The sequence below is a fragment of the Frankliniella occidentalis genome, unplaced genomic scaffold (genome assembly GCF_000697945.3).
Source record: "Frankliniella occidentalis isolate FOCC.00 unplaced genomic scaffold, Focc_3.1 Scaffold39, whole genome shotgun sequence".
NCBI lineage: Eukaryota > Metazoa > Arthropoda > Insecta > Thysanoptera > Thripidae > Frankliniella > Frankliniella occidentalis.
Genome location: NW_026267169.1, coordinates 379,745 through 396,311, shown reverse-complemented (window position 1 = coordinate 396,311; position 16,567 = coordinate 379,745). Strand labels below are relative to the sequence as shown.

The 16,567-nt window shown below is 52.4% G+C and overlaps 2 protein-coding genes across 3 annotated transcripts in view; one reads left to right on the top strand and one right to left on the bottom strand.

Moving 5' to 3' along the window:
- Positions 1–3,951, top strand: part of LOC113213069 (uncharacterized) — a 6,416-nt gene extending 2,465 nt beyond the window's left edge. Inside the window, exons 2-5 of the mRNA XM_052266520.1 lie at positions 330–674; positions 908–1,111; positions 2,181–2,434; positions 2,705–3,951. Of these exons, the coding sequence (XP_052122480.1) occupies positions 330–674; positions 908–1,111; positions 2,181–2,434; positions 2,705–3,149 (1,248 nt within the window). The 3' untranslated portion in view covers positions 3,150–3,951. The remainder of the gene's footprint in view (positions 1–329; positions 675–907; positions 1,112–2,180; positions 2,435–2,704) is intronic.
- A 990-nt stretch (positions 3,952–4,941) lies between these two features.
- On the bottom strand, positions 4,942–11,177 carry LOC113213030 (transmembrane protein 214-A). Of its 2 annotated transcripts, XM_026431941.2 has the most exons (14): positions 10,955–11,177; positions 10,427–10,644; positions 10,058–10,340; positions 9,781–9,969; positions 9,479–9,690; positions 9,282–9,383; positions 9,079–9,190; positions 8,850–8,992; positions 6,949–7,069; positions 6,768–6,864; positions 6,552–6,687; positions 6,316–6,467; positions 6,185–6,239; positions 5,714–5,897 (listed from the first exon to the last, which is right to left on the bottom strand). In XM_026431941.2, exons 1-13 carry the CDS (start codon positions 11,082–11,084, stop codon positions 6,215–6,217), a joined length of 1,920 nt encoding a protein of 639 aa, XP_026287726.1. In that variant the 5' UTR covers positions 11,085–11,177; the 3' UTR covers positions 5,714–5,897; positions 6,185–6,214. The 2 variants fall into 2 exon arrangements, with proteins under 2 accessions (XP_026287725.1, XP_026287726.1); XM_026431940.2 differs by lacking the exon at positions 6,185–6,239 and having other exon boundaries at positions 4,942–5,897; positions 10,955–11,175.
- Between the last annotated feature and the right edge of the window lie 5,390 nt (positions 11,178–16,567).

Below are 16,567 nucleotides of genomic sequence, written 5' to 3'. Positions count from 1 at the left end.
GGCGGGGGCGGGAAGGGGAGGGGAGGGGGCGCGGTGGACAGACCTGGCAGAGGAACGCGCGCAACTCGGCTTTACGTGCGTCTGCTTGCGTGTGGGAAAGGGAGCGGCGCAACCGTGTAAGACCGCGCGAGGATTCTTTTGTTCCTCTCTGGCGGGCCGCTGCCGGCCACGGGGCGGTACCCGGCGCCGGGGCGGCGGGACACGACGACGACGACTTCGTCTTCCACAAAACGGTCAACATTTCCCCTGCGTGTGTTTGGAGACAGCAATAAAGCGGCGAGAAAATAGCCCCCCTTTTCCTCTGTTTTGCTGTCGAAACGACAACCTAGAGTAGGACGAACGGATCGCTGCGGTGGTGCGGCGGCCGATGGCGCAAATCTTATACCTCACTACTCGCCGTGCTTGCAGACGTGCCCGAGAGCCTCCGCGACATCGTCAAGGGCGTGGACTTCCCCGGGGACAGCGGCGTGGCGCCCGACGTGCCGCCGCCCTGGCTGGACCGGGCCAAGTTCGAGCGCGGCCAGGCGTTCGCGAGGAAGAACTTCTTCAGCCTGGCCTACGCCGAGGTGCTGTCGCTCATCATCAACTTCCTCTTCCCCGGCGAGCTGCAGCCGCTCATCTTCACGCAGCGCTCCTCCACCGTGTACACCTCGTACAGGCGCTACCTCGACACGGTGAGCATGTGCAGGCCGTTTACAAATTGCGTCATTGCTTCTGGGTTGGACCCCTGACTTTTACGGAACTCTGGCAACTTTATTGTGGTGTCTTTAATGAAATCAAAAGGCGGCAATTAAAATGACTTTTGTGAAATTAACTGTGTGAACGGCTCCTTGGAGGCTCGCTGGGAGGCGCGTCTCGTCTTGCAAAGCTATATGACTAATGATCGTGTCACTATCCTTGAGAGCAGGTGAACCGCGTCAAGACGTGGTACGAGGCGGACCCGTGGAAGGTGGGCTCCGTGGCGTACCAGAACATGGCGACGGTGCGGGGCTACCACCTGGACGCGTCGCGGAGGCTCACCCAGCTGGCGGAGACGGACCCGGACACGCTCCGGCTCAACACCACCTTCGGGCTGCACAGCGACCCGCCGCGCGTCTGGAGCGGGCCGATGGTGAGGAACTCACGACGAAAACCAAAGCTGACACTGATTTACAATTCAGATTGAATATGTTTCACCTACGACTTTTAGTTCCGGTGAAATGACACGTGGGAGAAATACCGCCATACCGCCACTACTTAAGTCCGCGTTTACCCGCGCCGTGCAAGTTAGGCGACGCTGACTCCGGAAAGAGTTTTATTCTTCACTAGGAAAAGTTGGCACTCGTTATTCTTAGGAATCGCTTAGAAAGTATCTCTACATTTCTCACATTCATACGAGCATACGGCAAATCACGACAGCTTGGCGCCTGCGAAACTTAGGGTAGGCCACCCCGCAGTACACGCATGCGCTAAAGGCAAGATATTGCCTACCTATTAGGCGGTATGAGACCTGACATTTGCTGAACTTGGCAATTTCTTTGGGGGAAATGACGGACGCACTTTCTGGATAAATCCAGAACCCGATAATTTAATTTAAAGAACGGGTTTATTCCTTGGCTCAAAATTGATCTTATGTTTTACGTCTCTTTTTTCCCCCTGCCATGACACACTGACGATGACGAGGCAGAAATCCTGCTCGGGTCGAAAGGCCACCTGTGTGCCAGTGTGCTAAATAACGCTCGTATGCAAATAATCCAAACGCGTAACGTAAAAGAATCAGCGGCCCGTCTCGTCACGGCAGTGACTGCATGCTGTACACGCGCCGGCCGGCCGCGTCGGGGGATAAGTTGGTCGGCAACGAGCCTTATTCCCGAGAGTGGACGAGCAGGCGCCTCTTAGCATAAAGTCCTTGCGCCGGGCGCCGCGTCGGGGACGCAGTCATGCGGTGGAGAGGCTTATCCAGGCAATTAAATGGGGTTGCGTCGGGTCGTGGATAGTAGGCAGTATTGTGCATACAACCAGGCACAGCGGGCGCAGTGCGCGGCCGCCGCGAGCCTCGAGCCGTTACGCTAGGACTAGAGAAGGTGGAGGGGGGAGACCCTCGCGCTGACCTATCCCAATACATCAGGGCTGCCGGCCCATTGGCCCGACCTGCGCCAACTCTAACGATATGCCGCTCTGCTCCCCGTCGACGATGACAGGTGGAGAGGCTGTGTGAGGACGCCAGGGCCGCGACGTGCCCGAGCGACTACGTCGACGCCGTCCTCAAGGACCGCGACGTCACCACGCGCGTGCACCTGAACCAGTTCGACATGTCGCTGACGCAGTTCGCCTTCTCCGGACTCCTCGTCACGTTCCCGGAGCGGTTCGGGCTGCACGGCAACCTGGAGCGCGAGCTGGACGCCTTCTGCCACGTGTGGGCCGCCCTGGGCTACACGCTCGGCATCGAGGACAAGTGAGTCCCCCCCAGCGTTACCTCCACTGGGAAAAGTATCCTCGTAAATTTACAACATTTTTGTTTAATTTTTAATTACAAGATATGTTCCAAATTTGCGACAGCCTATTCTTGCTTGTCGATCGTAAATACCAAGGGCTTGTACATTTCCAATTTCACACTGAAATTTTACGACCTACATAACATGGAAAATCTTTCCCGTTAACCTGCGACCATCTTTCACAGTGTCAGCTTACCGCAACCCCCCTCTCACTCACTCTCCGTCCGCAGGTACAACTTCAACCTGGGCGGGCTGGCGGTGACGCGGCAGCGCACCCGCGACGTCCTCGAGTACCTGGTGCGGCCCCGCCTGCGCACCGTGAATCGCGACTGGGAGCACATGCTGCGCGTGCTGTTCGAGGGCCTGGGGCTGTACGTGCCCGGCACCTCGTTCGACGCGAGCATGCTGTTCCTGATGGAGACGATGGGCGTGCCGGCGCCGCGGCTCAGCGCGCAGCTCAGCCGCAACTCGCGCCTCATCACCAGCACCATGGCCTTCTTCATGGAGGGCGTGATGCGCGTGCCGAGCGTGCGCACCTGGGCCAACCAGGAGCTGGCCAACAACCTCAGGCGCACCAACTCCAACAGCGTCTCGTCCCGCTACACGGACGGCATCAGGCGGCGGTCCTACCGCTACGAGTTCCTGCCCTTCCCCGGCCGCTACCAGTGCTCCTGAGCGAGCTCCTATGATGGGGCGGCGGCGGCAACCACTCGCCAGTTTGAAAGCGAGAACTTAGGGCCAGACATGATCTCGATAAGACACTTCCCCGTGCCAAGACCCCTGGCCTCTCCTTTCATTCATTGGTGAAGTGCGTTCTTTCTTCAGACTTTTTTAGTCATGTAAACCACCGAGGACAGTATTCGATGGCGTTCGGGTTCGGGTTCTTCTTCCATGCCACAAGACTGGACCGGACAGTTGCCGTGCTCCTGCGCCATCTTCGACGTATCCCTTTCCTTGTTCCTTCTCAATCTCTATCTCCCTTCCGTCCGAGTGAAGCGGCGGCCGACCGGACAAATAACGCCCGGCGGCGTCGCTGGGAGAGAGGAAGAGAGCGAGAGGGAGGGAGTGAGATAGGGAGATAGGGGGAGGAGGGACGGGAAGGGGCGGAGGGGTAGTGGCATGAAAATAAGCACTCTACGCGTTGCGCGTTGCCGCAGGACGCGGCTAAAGAGTACCTATGTGGACGTGGCGCGCCTCAGCCGCCGTTCGTCTTCCGAGCCATGATGAACCGTTGCAAAACGAACAGCAGCAGCGGCAGCAAGATCATCATGTCCTCTTGAATATTGTGATAAGGGAAACGATTGTTAAGATCACCAACTTAAAAAAAGGCGTCTCAACTAGAGGCTGATCAAGAAAACGTGTGGTCTTTAACAAATTGTGATAATTTTCTGAGTCCTGCCATTTTTGTATCTTTTGTAATTTTTTGTTTTTAATTGTCTAAGTTTTGTGTGTACAGTAAATTAAAGTTAAAAGCGGATTTGCCAAAACGTTTTCAGCGGACCTTGCAGCCCCCATCTCCGAGATGAACCCCTCGTGCGTAGGCAACCCATTCGACAGGGCCGCTCAGCGGGCGCACTCTTTGGGAGGCTCGTGCGAGGGGTCCCGGGGCTCGGAGCAGCACGCCCCCCGCTGCAGGCGGCTGCGGAACCTCCCCCAGAAGCTGGTCGACGTCGCCCTGGTGGGCGCCGGGGGGCCATCCGCCGCCCCACGCTGCCCTTCCAGGACGCCGACGCCACAGCCCAGCTCGTGGCCCAGAGGGCTCTTCTCGTCCTTCTCCGGGTCGGGCGCGGCCCCGGGTAGCGGCTCCCCCCGCAGCTCGTCGCCCTCGTGCCCCACGACGGCCGCGCCCCTCCGCGTCGTCGCCAGGCTGAGCTCGCTTACTGGAGCCCGGGCCGCGCGGGGAGGGTGTTAGGAGATGGCCACGGACGGAGGTCCTCCCCCACTCTCTAGTACTCACCGTGCGACCTGTTGTGCTTTCCGAACACGCTGGGCGGCGGGGACCGGCCCAGGCGCGGCGCCCCAAAAATGAGCGAGGCCTGCAGCGCGCGCCGGGCGCTGGACGACACGATGGTGATCTCGCCCGCGTCGCCGACCTGCTGTGGCACCATTTAATACACCAGCGCAGGGACTCCAGGCCGCCGGGAGGACCGGGGGCTGCCATGACCATGACCTCCCTCACCTGGGGCTCCCCGCAGAAGCCGCGGCCCGCCCGCCTGAGCCTGTGCGTGGCGGGGTAGCAGGTCTCGCCACCAACGCCCTCGCACAGGGCCGCCAAACCCTCCTCCCCGTCGCACAGCAGCGACAAGCTGGCAGCTTTGGCCTTCTTGCACGTCTTACGCGGGTAGCCCTTCATGATCAGAGCGGCGGTCAGCGAGTCGTCATGGAGATGGCAACAACGGTGACGCCACCACGAAACCGAACGATAACCACGACGCGATGAGGGGTGAATAAAAGAGTACAGTGCGAGTATGATAAATGATCTTACTCTTGTTTATTAAGCAAACAGATCCTGCCTGCACATTCTACCACTGAAATGTTTCATCTTACAGCAAATAAGGGGTTCAATACTGAGAATTTATCAACATACAACAGACCACGTCAGAAGTAATTAAAACAAACCTTGCAAAAAGGTGCAATATGCAATGTACAACTATTTACAAGAAAATTGATCAAAAGCTTCATTGTACATCTAAAAAGAATCAACGACACTATGAAGAGATAAATAAGCCACGCTCACAAATATAATTTAATAATAGAGATTAATAAAAGTTGATAGAAGTTCATGGCGCAAACTCCTGATCAGTCTGTCTGAATTTTCACAGTTAGAAGGAATGACTAACAGCTGGGAATCAATTTCCATAAATTACAGGGAATGCTCCAATTTTCAGAATGTCATAATTACCCAATAACAGTAAAACTAACACGGTTACCCAACACAACAACATTACAACTAACAAATAAAAATTTTATACAACACAAAAATTATACAACTACTCTCAGTTCTTTCAAAATTAACAATCAAGAGAAAGAAAAAGGTAATTGATTTTTCCAGTTTAGACACCTTTAGGACTAACTAAAGTGCTTGACACTCCACACAAAATGATCAGTCTAAGTATCAATTTCACATAAAACACCAACATGCAAGACAAGAAAGGAATGAGAACGTTTTTAAATGGGCAAACAATGATTTGAGCTCTCCTCTTGAGATTAAAATTTTTAAGAAGGGGACATGAACACAGACACATGATACTTGAATGACTTGTTAAAAAAAATAATGTATAAAACGGAAAGTTTGTTCAGCGCACTTTGTTCCCAGATTCTACTTGCTGCACAATCCACTCATATGTTGACAGCACGTACTGTTGGGTGACGTTGACAGCCTCATGGGTCATCTTCTGAAGATTCTCAGGAGACCATTTTCCACTGTAAAATACAATAGAATTATGAGTCCAATGCTGCCAATATACAATTTCTTTACCCTTTCTAGTCAATACAAAAAATTCACCAAAAAATATAAAAACTTATTTTTAAAAAGGCAAACTGTAGTGACATGGTAGCAATTAATTTTCACAAATGGACTGTGGAAATTAGTTAAGGACAGCAAAAAAGTCAGACTTAAAGCCAACAGCAAACAGATTGCACCGTTAATAGAATTCATCAATAGCAAAAACACACTGCTCTGCACAAAAAAGTTGGACAGACAGACTTACTTGCTATCTAATCAACTCAAAGAACCTGGACTAGTATTTACTGCAGCAACTATAACTGTTGGGACCGAAGTCAGAAGTTAGAATATAAGGTCCTAGAGAATCAAGTTTACCAAATGACTAGGGATACTCACATGAAGATATTTTTGGCAGCATAATCCTGAGCAGACACAAATCCAACTTTGGTGTAGTGGGCAAAGTCAATAGCATATTGTTTGGTGGTATCTCCAGCAATGGCAGCATACTCTTTCACTTGACTGGTGAATTCAGGAGCTGTTGTAGAACACTGCAAATAAGAAAACATAACACAATGAAAATTAGACTTGATCAATAAATTAATTTGATTACAAGCACAAAAATTTATACATACCCAACCATCGAATTTAATCAGAACTTTGACAAGACCATTGTAACCAATGTAACCTAAGTCACGAAGTAACTCAAGATAAGGCTTGGAAACATCAACAGCAGTAGCATAGTAGATGGGGGCATTTTCCCGTGTCCACCTGATGGTAAATATACTTAGTTTAAGGGGCATACTCAATGGAATTACAATATAAAGTTTACGGAGTAAAGATGAACTTACACTACTCCTTTCTGTGTGTAGATTTTGGCTTGTTCTAAAGCAATGTTTCCATAGTGCAATGCACCAATGTCTTCAAGAACTCGACCGGTGGAGGATGCTGGAAAATATACAAGAAAACATTGATTGTATGACAAATATTTGTTCAAGAGGGTTGATAAAAATATGCATGCTGGACACTCACCTTTAAAACTACCATGAAGTTTAACGTCATACAAGACAGCGCCACCCACCATCAACAATACTAAGAAAGTGATAAGGGAAAGGTACGAACTCTTCTTGACAGCCATTTTAGCAGAGATTGACTGCAACACAAGAAACAGAATAACAGAATAAGAGTCACGAATATCCACATGTAACTAAAAACATAAGATGGCAATATACGAAGAAGACAAGTGAGCAATGAAACAGAAAACCGGAGGACTCGTGAACAACAAGGAGAACATAACCTACACACACAGAAATTGTCTCCTGAGAGGAGAGGTGAAGTGTTACCCTCTACAGATAACAACCTCCCACAGGTTCAAAATAAGAACTCTACACTAGTCACTGGACTCGGAATGCAAATCAAAACTTAGCGATCCCGTATTGATCATTAATTCGCAAAGTCAACTCACGTTTGATTCAGGAAAGAAATAATATGAAATGAGACGTACATGACAGAATTTACAATACAAGCAAGTGTTGGCAACCGACCTCAACAAGTACATTCACCGTTGATCAGATTCACTGAACCAAGTCAAACATTTTCACAGATACCTCCTTAAATAAAGTAAAAGTAAAAATGAATGACGTTCGGCAGAATATGCCTATGCGACTCCCGCCAAAACAAGCTGAGGGGTTGCAGAACAAAGACTTCAAACAGAACCCACCCCCTTCCCAAAGTAGACAAAGTCGCAGTACAAACTTGTATGTAAATCCAGAAAGCAGAGGTCAAGCCAATTTCACGGAAAACAGCAAGGTATGTAACGAACACAAAAGAAGTACGGCGGGGAACGGCACCGTTTAGTTTCCTAAATATTCACCTAGCAAGGGTTGATGAATGGCTACGTAACGATCCCTGTGGGTTTGCACGGGCGAAAGCGACACGCACTGCCAGCCGAACACCGAACCCAGCTGTCAGCAGCGTCAGCGAAAGGAGCCGAACACCGTGCCGAAGCCAACGAGGCGGCAACCGAGGAGCAGCGAGGGGTGAGGGGGAGGGAGGGGGGAGTGGAGGGGTGTTACCACATCACCGGGAGCTTCGTGTTATCACCGCCAGGTCGCGCGACCACCGTACGAAGTCCAAACCTCAGCGGCAGAGCGCCAGTTTTAAACGCCGGGGGGACCGGGGCTTGCAGGGGACATAGAGAGGGGGAAGGAGGGGGGAGGGGGGTGGAATGAGAAAGCACGACGGCGCAATCATTAGAAAGCGCGGTACATAATTAGAACCCATTTTCACGCATAGATTATCAAGGTTCGCACACCTGTGGGCTGGGCAGGGTGACAATCAGAGCTGACGGTTCGATGCCAACGGAGGCCACCACTACTGTAACCGCAGAGGAAAGAACAAGCTCATCTGATACGGCGCTGACTCGGTCTTCGCACGTGTAGACAGATTGTGAAGGGCAGGAGAGATGACAGACAGCCGCGAGGGGGGGTCGTCTCCCATTCTTTAGCCGGCCCCGCCGGCCTGACCAGACGGGGGAGATATCGCTTGGGGAAGGCCAACGAAGGTCGGGGAGAAGGCGAGGGACCGTACGTCCCGTACGTCTCACGTGACGCGTTCGTGACATGGAAATTAGCCCAACTGCGACAGACCGAACCCACCGGCCCAGCTGTGGTCCTCCCCTCGGAGTGCCGCCCGAGACGGACGGTACGACGGTACGACGCTTGTCGCAATTTTAAAACTTCCACCGCGAGTGCTCGCACTTGCACTTTAGCACGCATTAGCACCGATCTAGGTAGCCGGCTTGGGCAGGAGAAATGGGGAAAGACAATTTGGCGGAAGCAGGAGGAGACTGATGGGGATGGGACTAATCGAGATAAGTGGCCACTCTAGGGCATAGTAAAATTTGGTTTGGAGAGAGATTGTGATATATTTACCTGGCAGATTTTGCGGCAGTCTTCTAGACCTCTAATCTTGGGCTTCGAGTCTTGTAGTGAGGCGTTTGTCTTGACAGTGAAGTCTATGAATACCTTGAAGGACTTCTTAGCCAGTTTAGCCTTTGACGCATTCCATTTACTCTCTGAAAGCCAGGAAGCACACAAGGGTATTAGAAATTGAACTTGGCCATGAGAAAGAAAGTACCAGTAAATATGATGTAGTATTTACCAATATGCTGAAGAAGTGCAGCACTCTCCAAAATGTGTGTTGAGTATAACTGCTTCCAGGTAGAAAAACTCTGCTCATCCTCACAAACACAAAGGAATAAGAATTCCAAAATCTGCAAATGAATTTTAAGTAACACTTTAGGTGGAAAAAATTACTGATCGTCACTTGAGTGAAAACTGATAATTTTAATTTTCTTTACTAACCTCCTGCTTGTAAGCATCAGTATCAGCAAGAGACAATCTTTCCATGAGAGGTTTAAAGAAAAGATTCAGTTTAGCATCTGGAGTGGCATTAACAGCAATTTTCTAAGGAAAAAAAAATTGGTCAAACATTTATATAATGTATGGGTGGCAAAAATTGGCTTACTTAGATTGCCAAACTAACTGTCATTCTTCCTTACTCGTAATACTCGGGATTGGCGATACAGCGCATCAGTCACTTGATTTGACACAGGTGCATTTGGTCTTAAAATAGCGTCTAAGGCAGTGAGATACTCATTAACACTAAGAGCTGGACCTGCAGCATGTCTTCCAAGAAGCCGTGTTAAGTATTCCAAAACAAATTGGGAATAATTTCTCAGTTCTAGCACCGGGAGCATTACCTCTTGCCAAACTGAAATTGTGGATAGATCAAAATGACCAAAATAAGAGCCAGTTTTAAGATATAAAATTATGAGACAGAGCAAGCTTAATTTTCATGTACCTTTTAAGCCAACCGACAGATCTCTAAATCCAGCCTGGCCCATAGCCCACAAGATAGATAGCCAAATAGGTTTCCTATTTTTGTACGAATTTTGAAGGCTTAAACACTTTGGTACAGCCTCTACAGCTATTTTGGGGTAGGATGTGGCAATGAACTGCAATAATAATCGTGTTCCGACAGCATGTGATCCTAGAGGTGATTATTAACAAAAACTCAATAAACAAAACAACTTTAAAAGTGAAAAAGTTATGAAAAATAAAATGTAACAGTTTCATACCTTTGGTCATTTCTTGGGCGAGATTTGTCAAAAGTATCTCAAAATAGGTTTGCAAGTTACTCTCACCAGCCAGACCTAAAGCCTCCTGTAAAGCCGAACGAAGCGCTGATGGCATCAGACACAGAGGATACTCATGGTTCTTTGAAGAGAAGGTTGGATCACTTATTTCAACATTAATAATTGAATCCAAATAATTGTCAATGGTTCTCAACCATAACAATGGGGTGCGATCGAACTTGGCTTGAACAGAGGTGACCATTGCTTGGAATTCAGTAACATTGACCTGAAAAAATGGCATAATGCTTACTTAAAGAAAGTGGTCTTATTATTTTTTAAATCGAAAAAAAGTTCAATGCGAATCTGACTTACCCTGTTCAGTGCTGCATCCAGAGTCTTGGGTTTGCTTTCCTTGTTATCCTTTTCCTTTTCTTTGGATTTTTCACCACCCTTTGGCTGCTGCTGTTGTTGAGCCTTCTTCTGTTGTTGCTTCTTTGCATCATTTTCTTTGGATTTTGATTTCAAATCAGCATTAGGTTTCTTGATATCTGAGAACTCGGAATAAAGAGTTTTCACCTGAGACAATGGAACTGGAAATGAAGAAAAACAAGTTTTAGTGTCAAGAAAGAGTCATTGTCATTCTGCGCACTACATAGCACAAGGACCTTAATCTAAGAAACAGAGCTTGTAAACCAAAAGGAAAAATTTGAAGTTTGAAACAACTAAAAATATATGAGTGACCTCCTTTCAAAATGAAAGTGTGTTCAGTCAGGGGACAAAGAATACTGACCGCTAGTTGGCATAACACGGGTGAAATCAGTGTAAATACAAAAAATGAAATGTCAAAAGGTAACAAAAGCATTAAAATATTAATTCTGCCGGCCGGGTATTGATACTCACGCAAGTCTTCCACTTTCGGAGCATTCTCAACGAATTTCTTTTTCTCCGTTTTCGAGAGTTTCTTGTAAGTCCCATTGACGACTTTATCCTTTTTGTTCTTGGTCACAAGTTCCCATTGCGGTGTGGACATTTTTCTCACTTTAAACACAACAAAATTAGCCACAAGTATTCGTGTGTTGACGACGACGAATGTTTATCTATCAGCTGTCAGAGGCAGATGGCGACAGATGGAGCCACGTACGTTTCCACGTCAGCCGTACTTCTTTGGTCTGTTGGCTATGAGACACATCACATAACCAACATGTGATGTGAGTGGAAACGCTTGCAAGGTAATAAAGGATATAGTAACGTGTCCATACGCGAACTTTTCAATTAATTTTCACCAAAAATTCGCGATTTGCGATCCCCCGTGTACAAAACAGAGATATCTCGCTGAGCTCGCGTGTCGTCCGAATCGTCCGCAAGATGGCGCTGGCAGTCTCTGATCATATGGCGCTAACAGGCGCCAACCTTCAACCGGCGGCGGCGAAGGGGCGCCAAAGCAAGAGTCTGCCAAAGCGAGCCAAAGTCAGAGGCAAAGGGCCCTCCTCGTTCGCGTTGTGAGGCGAGCGGCATGATTTGGGAGAAACCCGAGGTCGGCGCACGGGGATGTCAAAACAACACAACGAACAAGCGCAGAGCATAGAGGGAAGAAGATCCGGCAGGCTGCAGCCGACTGGTTCAGAAGATTGCTCTCGTACCTCCACGGTGGAGGTCCTCCACCCTGGTTGTCGCACTTATTCGACACCACCGCTGCGAGAGAGAGTTTAGTTAGTTTAATGCAGGATATAATGGGGGGGGGAGTTTTTCCACTAGGGTCAGAGAGGATTTGCAAAAGATAGTTTGCATGTTTGCACCCTAAATTGGGTGTGAGTTTTCAAAAAAAAAAAATAATGAAAGTATAGAAGGTAAGGAGAGAGATAGGAGGATGTTGTGATAAAAGGTTGAGGTAGCGCCCGGTAGGTAGGCAGAGGCCTTTGTCCGTGATACAGCTGTCCTGGGCGGGTGGCCTAGCCTGAAGTTCGCAGGGGTCCACATGGTCCGGGAGGAGTTCATACATAGTCAGCTGGTCACTTGACGACGAAATGTCGTTTATGAGGTGGTTTTGTGAGATCGGACACGATTATACTCAACCCCGCCATCATTGTGTGTAGCGGCCCCGAAGAGACTGGGGCGCATTGGCGATGCAGGTCGACGGGCTCCCGCTCCGCTGATCACCTCCACCCATGAGGTGCACCTCATTGCCATGCCGGTGCTCGGGCTGCCGGCGACGTGTGCCCTGATGCCGCGCCCGGGGGGTTCCGCCTCCCCCGGCCCGACCGTGCTCGGCGCGTCCCATCGCGGCATCATGCAGATTCTCTATCGCCATGACATGAACGCTGCTGACCTGTGACCAACAAAGTGTCCCGCCGCGGGGGCCGGCTGCAGGTGACTGCAGGCGGCTGCCAGGCCGACAGGCGACGGGCCGAGGGAATTCTGATGGTCGATGGTCGGTGAGTGGCAACAGCCAGCAGCCCGCCGCGGTGAACGGCGCCTAGTTAGCACAGACGATCATCAAGGGGGTGGGGAGGTGGGGGATGTGGAGAGGGAGCGGGTCACCCCCTCTTCCCCCTCCCTATTGGAGGGGCTCAGGAGGAGCCCCCGCAAAAAGTTAGCTGATATGGGTCGGCGAAAATGATTATTTCCCTTTCTGCTATCAGTAGGAGGAAATGCTTCACGGTAAAAACAATGTCTGATTGTTTTTTTAGGCAAAAGGGAAAACTTGGAACGCAACACGTAGGCTTTTGAGAAAGTCTCCTCAGAAACTGTGAGACATTTCTACTGAGGAAAGCAATCCCAAACTATAGATGTTCCTCAAAGTTTTCCCCTTTCCCTTCAAAAAATCAGTCATTGTTTTCAACCGTGTGATATGACCATGGACACCCACATTGATGGGCCAGCAAGGATCATCCTCTACGAGCCCCCAAACTAGGATGGCAACAAAACGCAGGCGCGGACCCCAATCCCCCCTCATGGTCGCCGTCGCCGTTCGGTCGAATTACCCGAAACAACGCCTAGCGTAACGCATGACGCTGGACACAACGCGCGCCCCCATTGTGTGCGCTGTTCGCGGTATCGTCACTCGGAACATGCGAGGCGCTCGGGGCGCGATGTGCTGACCCATCGTATTAGATTACAAAAAAGTTTGCGAGAGAGGAGTGCGTGCCGTGCGCCTCGGGGACTGCAAGGCAGGACTGCGGCGGCCAAGGTCCGATACTCGGGCCCTTCTGCTGGCCATGCCCCTGCAATTCAAGGGTACCTAATCAGAGCTCACCCACGGGAGCTCGCGCTCCCGGGAGCAGACCCTCGCTCGAGTCCCTCCTCCCGGTAGCGTCAACTCCTTTTGGTCGGCGTGGGCGGTCTCGGCCTCCAACGAGGCCCCCGATGACCCCGCTGCGCGGCCCCACAGCCGATATGGAACAACGGGCGGCACTATTGACCCGCCCGTCACTGCGCCGTCAGGGCGGTGCGGGAGCTGTCAGCACGGAGAAGAGGACGCCACCGCCTCTTGTTCCCCGTCCAAGGATCGACAAGAAGGATCCAGGAGGAAGACAAGGGGGAGGACGGTGGCGGCAAGTGGCCCCTTCGGAAGACTAAACGGGGGAGGTCCGGGCCTGACTGAGGATGTGGCGGCGACGAGGGTCACCCTGGTGGAGGCGCCTCACGGACACCCGGAAGATCCACCGCGGCGTATTGGTGTGGCGTTTTTGGAGGGACCGGCCACCGACAGAGAAGACAGAAGAGCCAGGTGGATGGATGGGAGGATGTCGCAGCGCAGCGCGCACTCTCGTCACCAGCTCTTGGGTCAGCCCAGCGTCATCCCAGCGTGTCGGTCGCCTGTAACTGGTCGCGGGCCGGGGCCGGGGCCGGGCCGTGTCAACCGCACGCTCCGGGCGGGGCGGGGGCGGCGCGGGCCGCGGACACCGTCGCCATCACCCGGCGATTGCTCGCCCGCCCGGCGAGGACGCCGTGCGATGGTTTCGTTTTAGTGCGGGCCTTAAACCTCCGCACCTGCGCATGTGCGTGCGCGCTGTTCTTGTTGTTGTTGGTGGAGGTGTTCGAGAGCATCATCATGAATCAAGGTGGAACTGGAGGGATGGGGCGCCTCTATGTACAGTAGTTTTTGTGGCGGTCAGCCTCTCTCGACACGCGGGGACTCGCCGGCCGTTACTACTTAGAGAGTGACGTCACCAGCGTCACTACCACCCTGAGTATGTTCGGCGTTCCATATTTTCCTGTTGTTTGTGCAGCAGCCGTGCCCCGGCCGTGCCTCCCACGACTCGCCTCTCACCAGACAGACGGCGGCGGTGGTCCGGGGGCGGCGGCCCTGCCCCGCTGGCCCCGCGGCCCTTGCAGTGCGACTGGCCGCCATGTTCGTCCTCGAATTATTTGCCTCTCCATCCCTGCCCTCCCCCGCCCAGCTCAGCCCTGCACCCCCCGCTCCCCGCCCCCTTTCTCCGAACAGCAGTGCGCGAGTGCAGCAGCAGTGGCCCGGGAGCGGCCCGTCGAGGCACCTTGGCGTGGCGGCGCGTTGCGTCAGTTGTATTAGTAGAATGATGCCCCCGTGCGTTCTGAATGGTCTGACAGGTGTCTGCTACGCGCTACCGGCGACGGGAGGGGACGGGCACCAGTGACGCTACCGCTCACCATCCTCCGCCTCACTCCCCCGCCCCCTCCCCCCCCCCTTTTCCTTCTCTCACGCTCTGACCGAGGACCATTTGCCGCATCCAGCAAAGCACGCACACTTACACTATGTGTCGGATAATGTTGAACTATGTAGACAAATTTTATTAAAAAGTTAAATAAACTTCCGCTGACTATCCCTCTCTCGTTTGATGGTCTCCTCAGACGTATCACCCACACTTCGAAGTGACATGTAGCCTCGTTTGTTAGGGGATGCAATGCCGCCAGTGCATAATTAATTTCCGATTTTTGAAAAAACAAAAACAGGTCACTTAGTCTATAAACGACAAAAACCAAGCTCTCCTCCCTCGCCGGAATGGGGACCCCTTCAGCGTCGACATTGACCTCCATACATCGTGTCCTGGGCCCGGTGCGATATGTGTAACGCGTTCCCGTCGCCTTTCTTCTTTGTATCAAAGGCCCGGATCCCATGACGAATATTGTGCAATAACGAACTACTAGAGCGGCGGGCATGAGGCATCAGGCGGCCGCCCTCGCTCCTCCTCGCCAGGTGAGGTGTAAAGGAGGGAGGGGGGGGGGTAGCCCCGTCGTCCCTGGTGAGCCGCCTGAAAGGTAGATAATTTGTGCTGCAGCCCCCCTGGATGTAGACAACACACGGTTCTCCAACCCCCTGCCAGCCGGACCTTATACCGCGCCTGCTCCTCGCGCGGAATAGCGTTGGGGCCGGGCCGGGCCGGGCGGAGCGCCTGGACAACGACCGTCCCGTGGCGCTCGCGAGCGCGCCGGGCCGGCCTACCTGCGGCGCCTGGCGGCTCGGTCAAGTGGAGGTCGGGTCGCGGGAGCAGACGGTGCCAATGTCAGTGTGCCTGGGTCGCCTCGCCTTGCACTCTGCCGCCGCCGTCCGTAACGGTCCGTAGATACGTCCTTTATTGGACTGCGGTAAGGCGCCGCCGCCGATGTGGCGCCGCCGTCACGTCCGGACGCCCCCCGGGCTACACGGCAAACACCGCAACGCCCCGCACATGCACCGTGCTGGGCGCCCCTGGGACCCGCTCCGGCTCGCATTCCGACTCCGAAGTCATTCAAGCGGGTCGCGAGGCGCGCACAAAGAGGAGTGTGATATTGCGGGAGCTCTTTTCGAGCGACGGTCGTCATTCAAATAAGGCAATATGTTTCTAAAATCATCACTCAAGTGGAGCGACGAACAGCATGCGCCGCTCTTCGAGAGCGGCGCGCGTGACTCCTGCATTTTCAGTGAACAGCTGACGAGGAAGTCTCAACTCCCTATGGCTTTTGTGTCTGCTTACCCAGAGATTGGCCGAAGATTATCGTAGATTGCCAGGGTGCGGGGGTGGGTGCTCACCAGATTGCCGGAGTTGTGGCCCCCTCGACAGCTCACTGGGACTGCTGGCCTCTCTCCCGCGCTCGTATTGGCGCCTGTTGGAGTTCAGCCGCTGGACCGCACTCCGCAGCTCCCGACCGCCCGGAACTGCTGGATAACAATTCGGCAGTGCTAACGTGTGCCGAGCGGCGCCGAGCTTCCTCAGTCCGGCACGCGATCCAATACCGGCGTAACGCCGAGCCGCAGGTGTTTCTATGCCAGTTGTTGTTCTAGTTTGTTTTGCATCTCGTATCTTGTGCGTGCCCCAATTTGACTCCAACCTAGCTGAAGCAGTGACATTCTTTTGCTGTAGATTTATTTACATGAAAACGTTTCCAAATAAATGTTTGCTGCCGTCGCGGTTGGACGCCGCACAGGAGGAGACCCACGGGCGGCTGACGCGCGCAGGTGGCGTGGTGCGGCGTGGCGACTGGTGACTCGAGAGTGACCACCGCACGGTTTGGAGATGTAATAGTGGGTCCTGGGGCGGGGCGCGGCGGGGCGGGGCG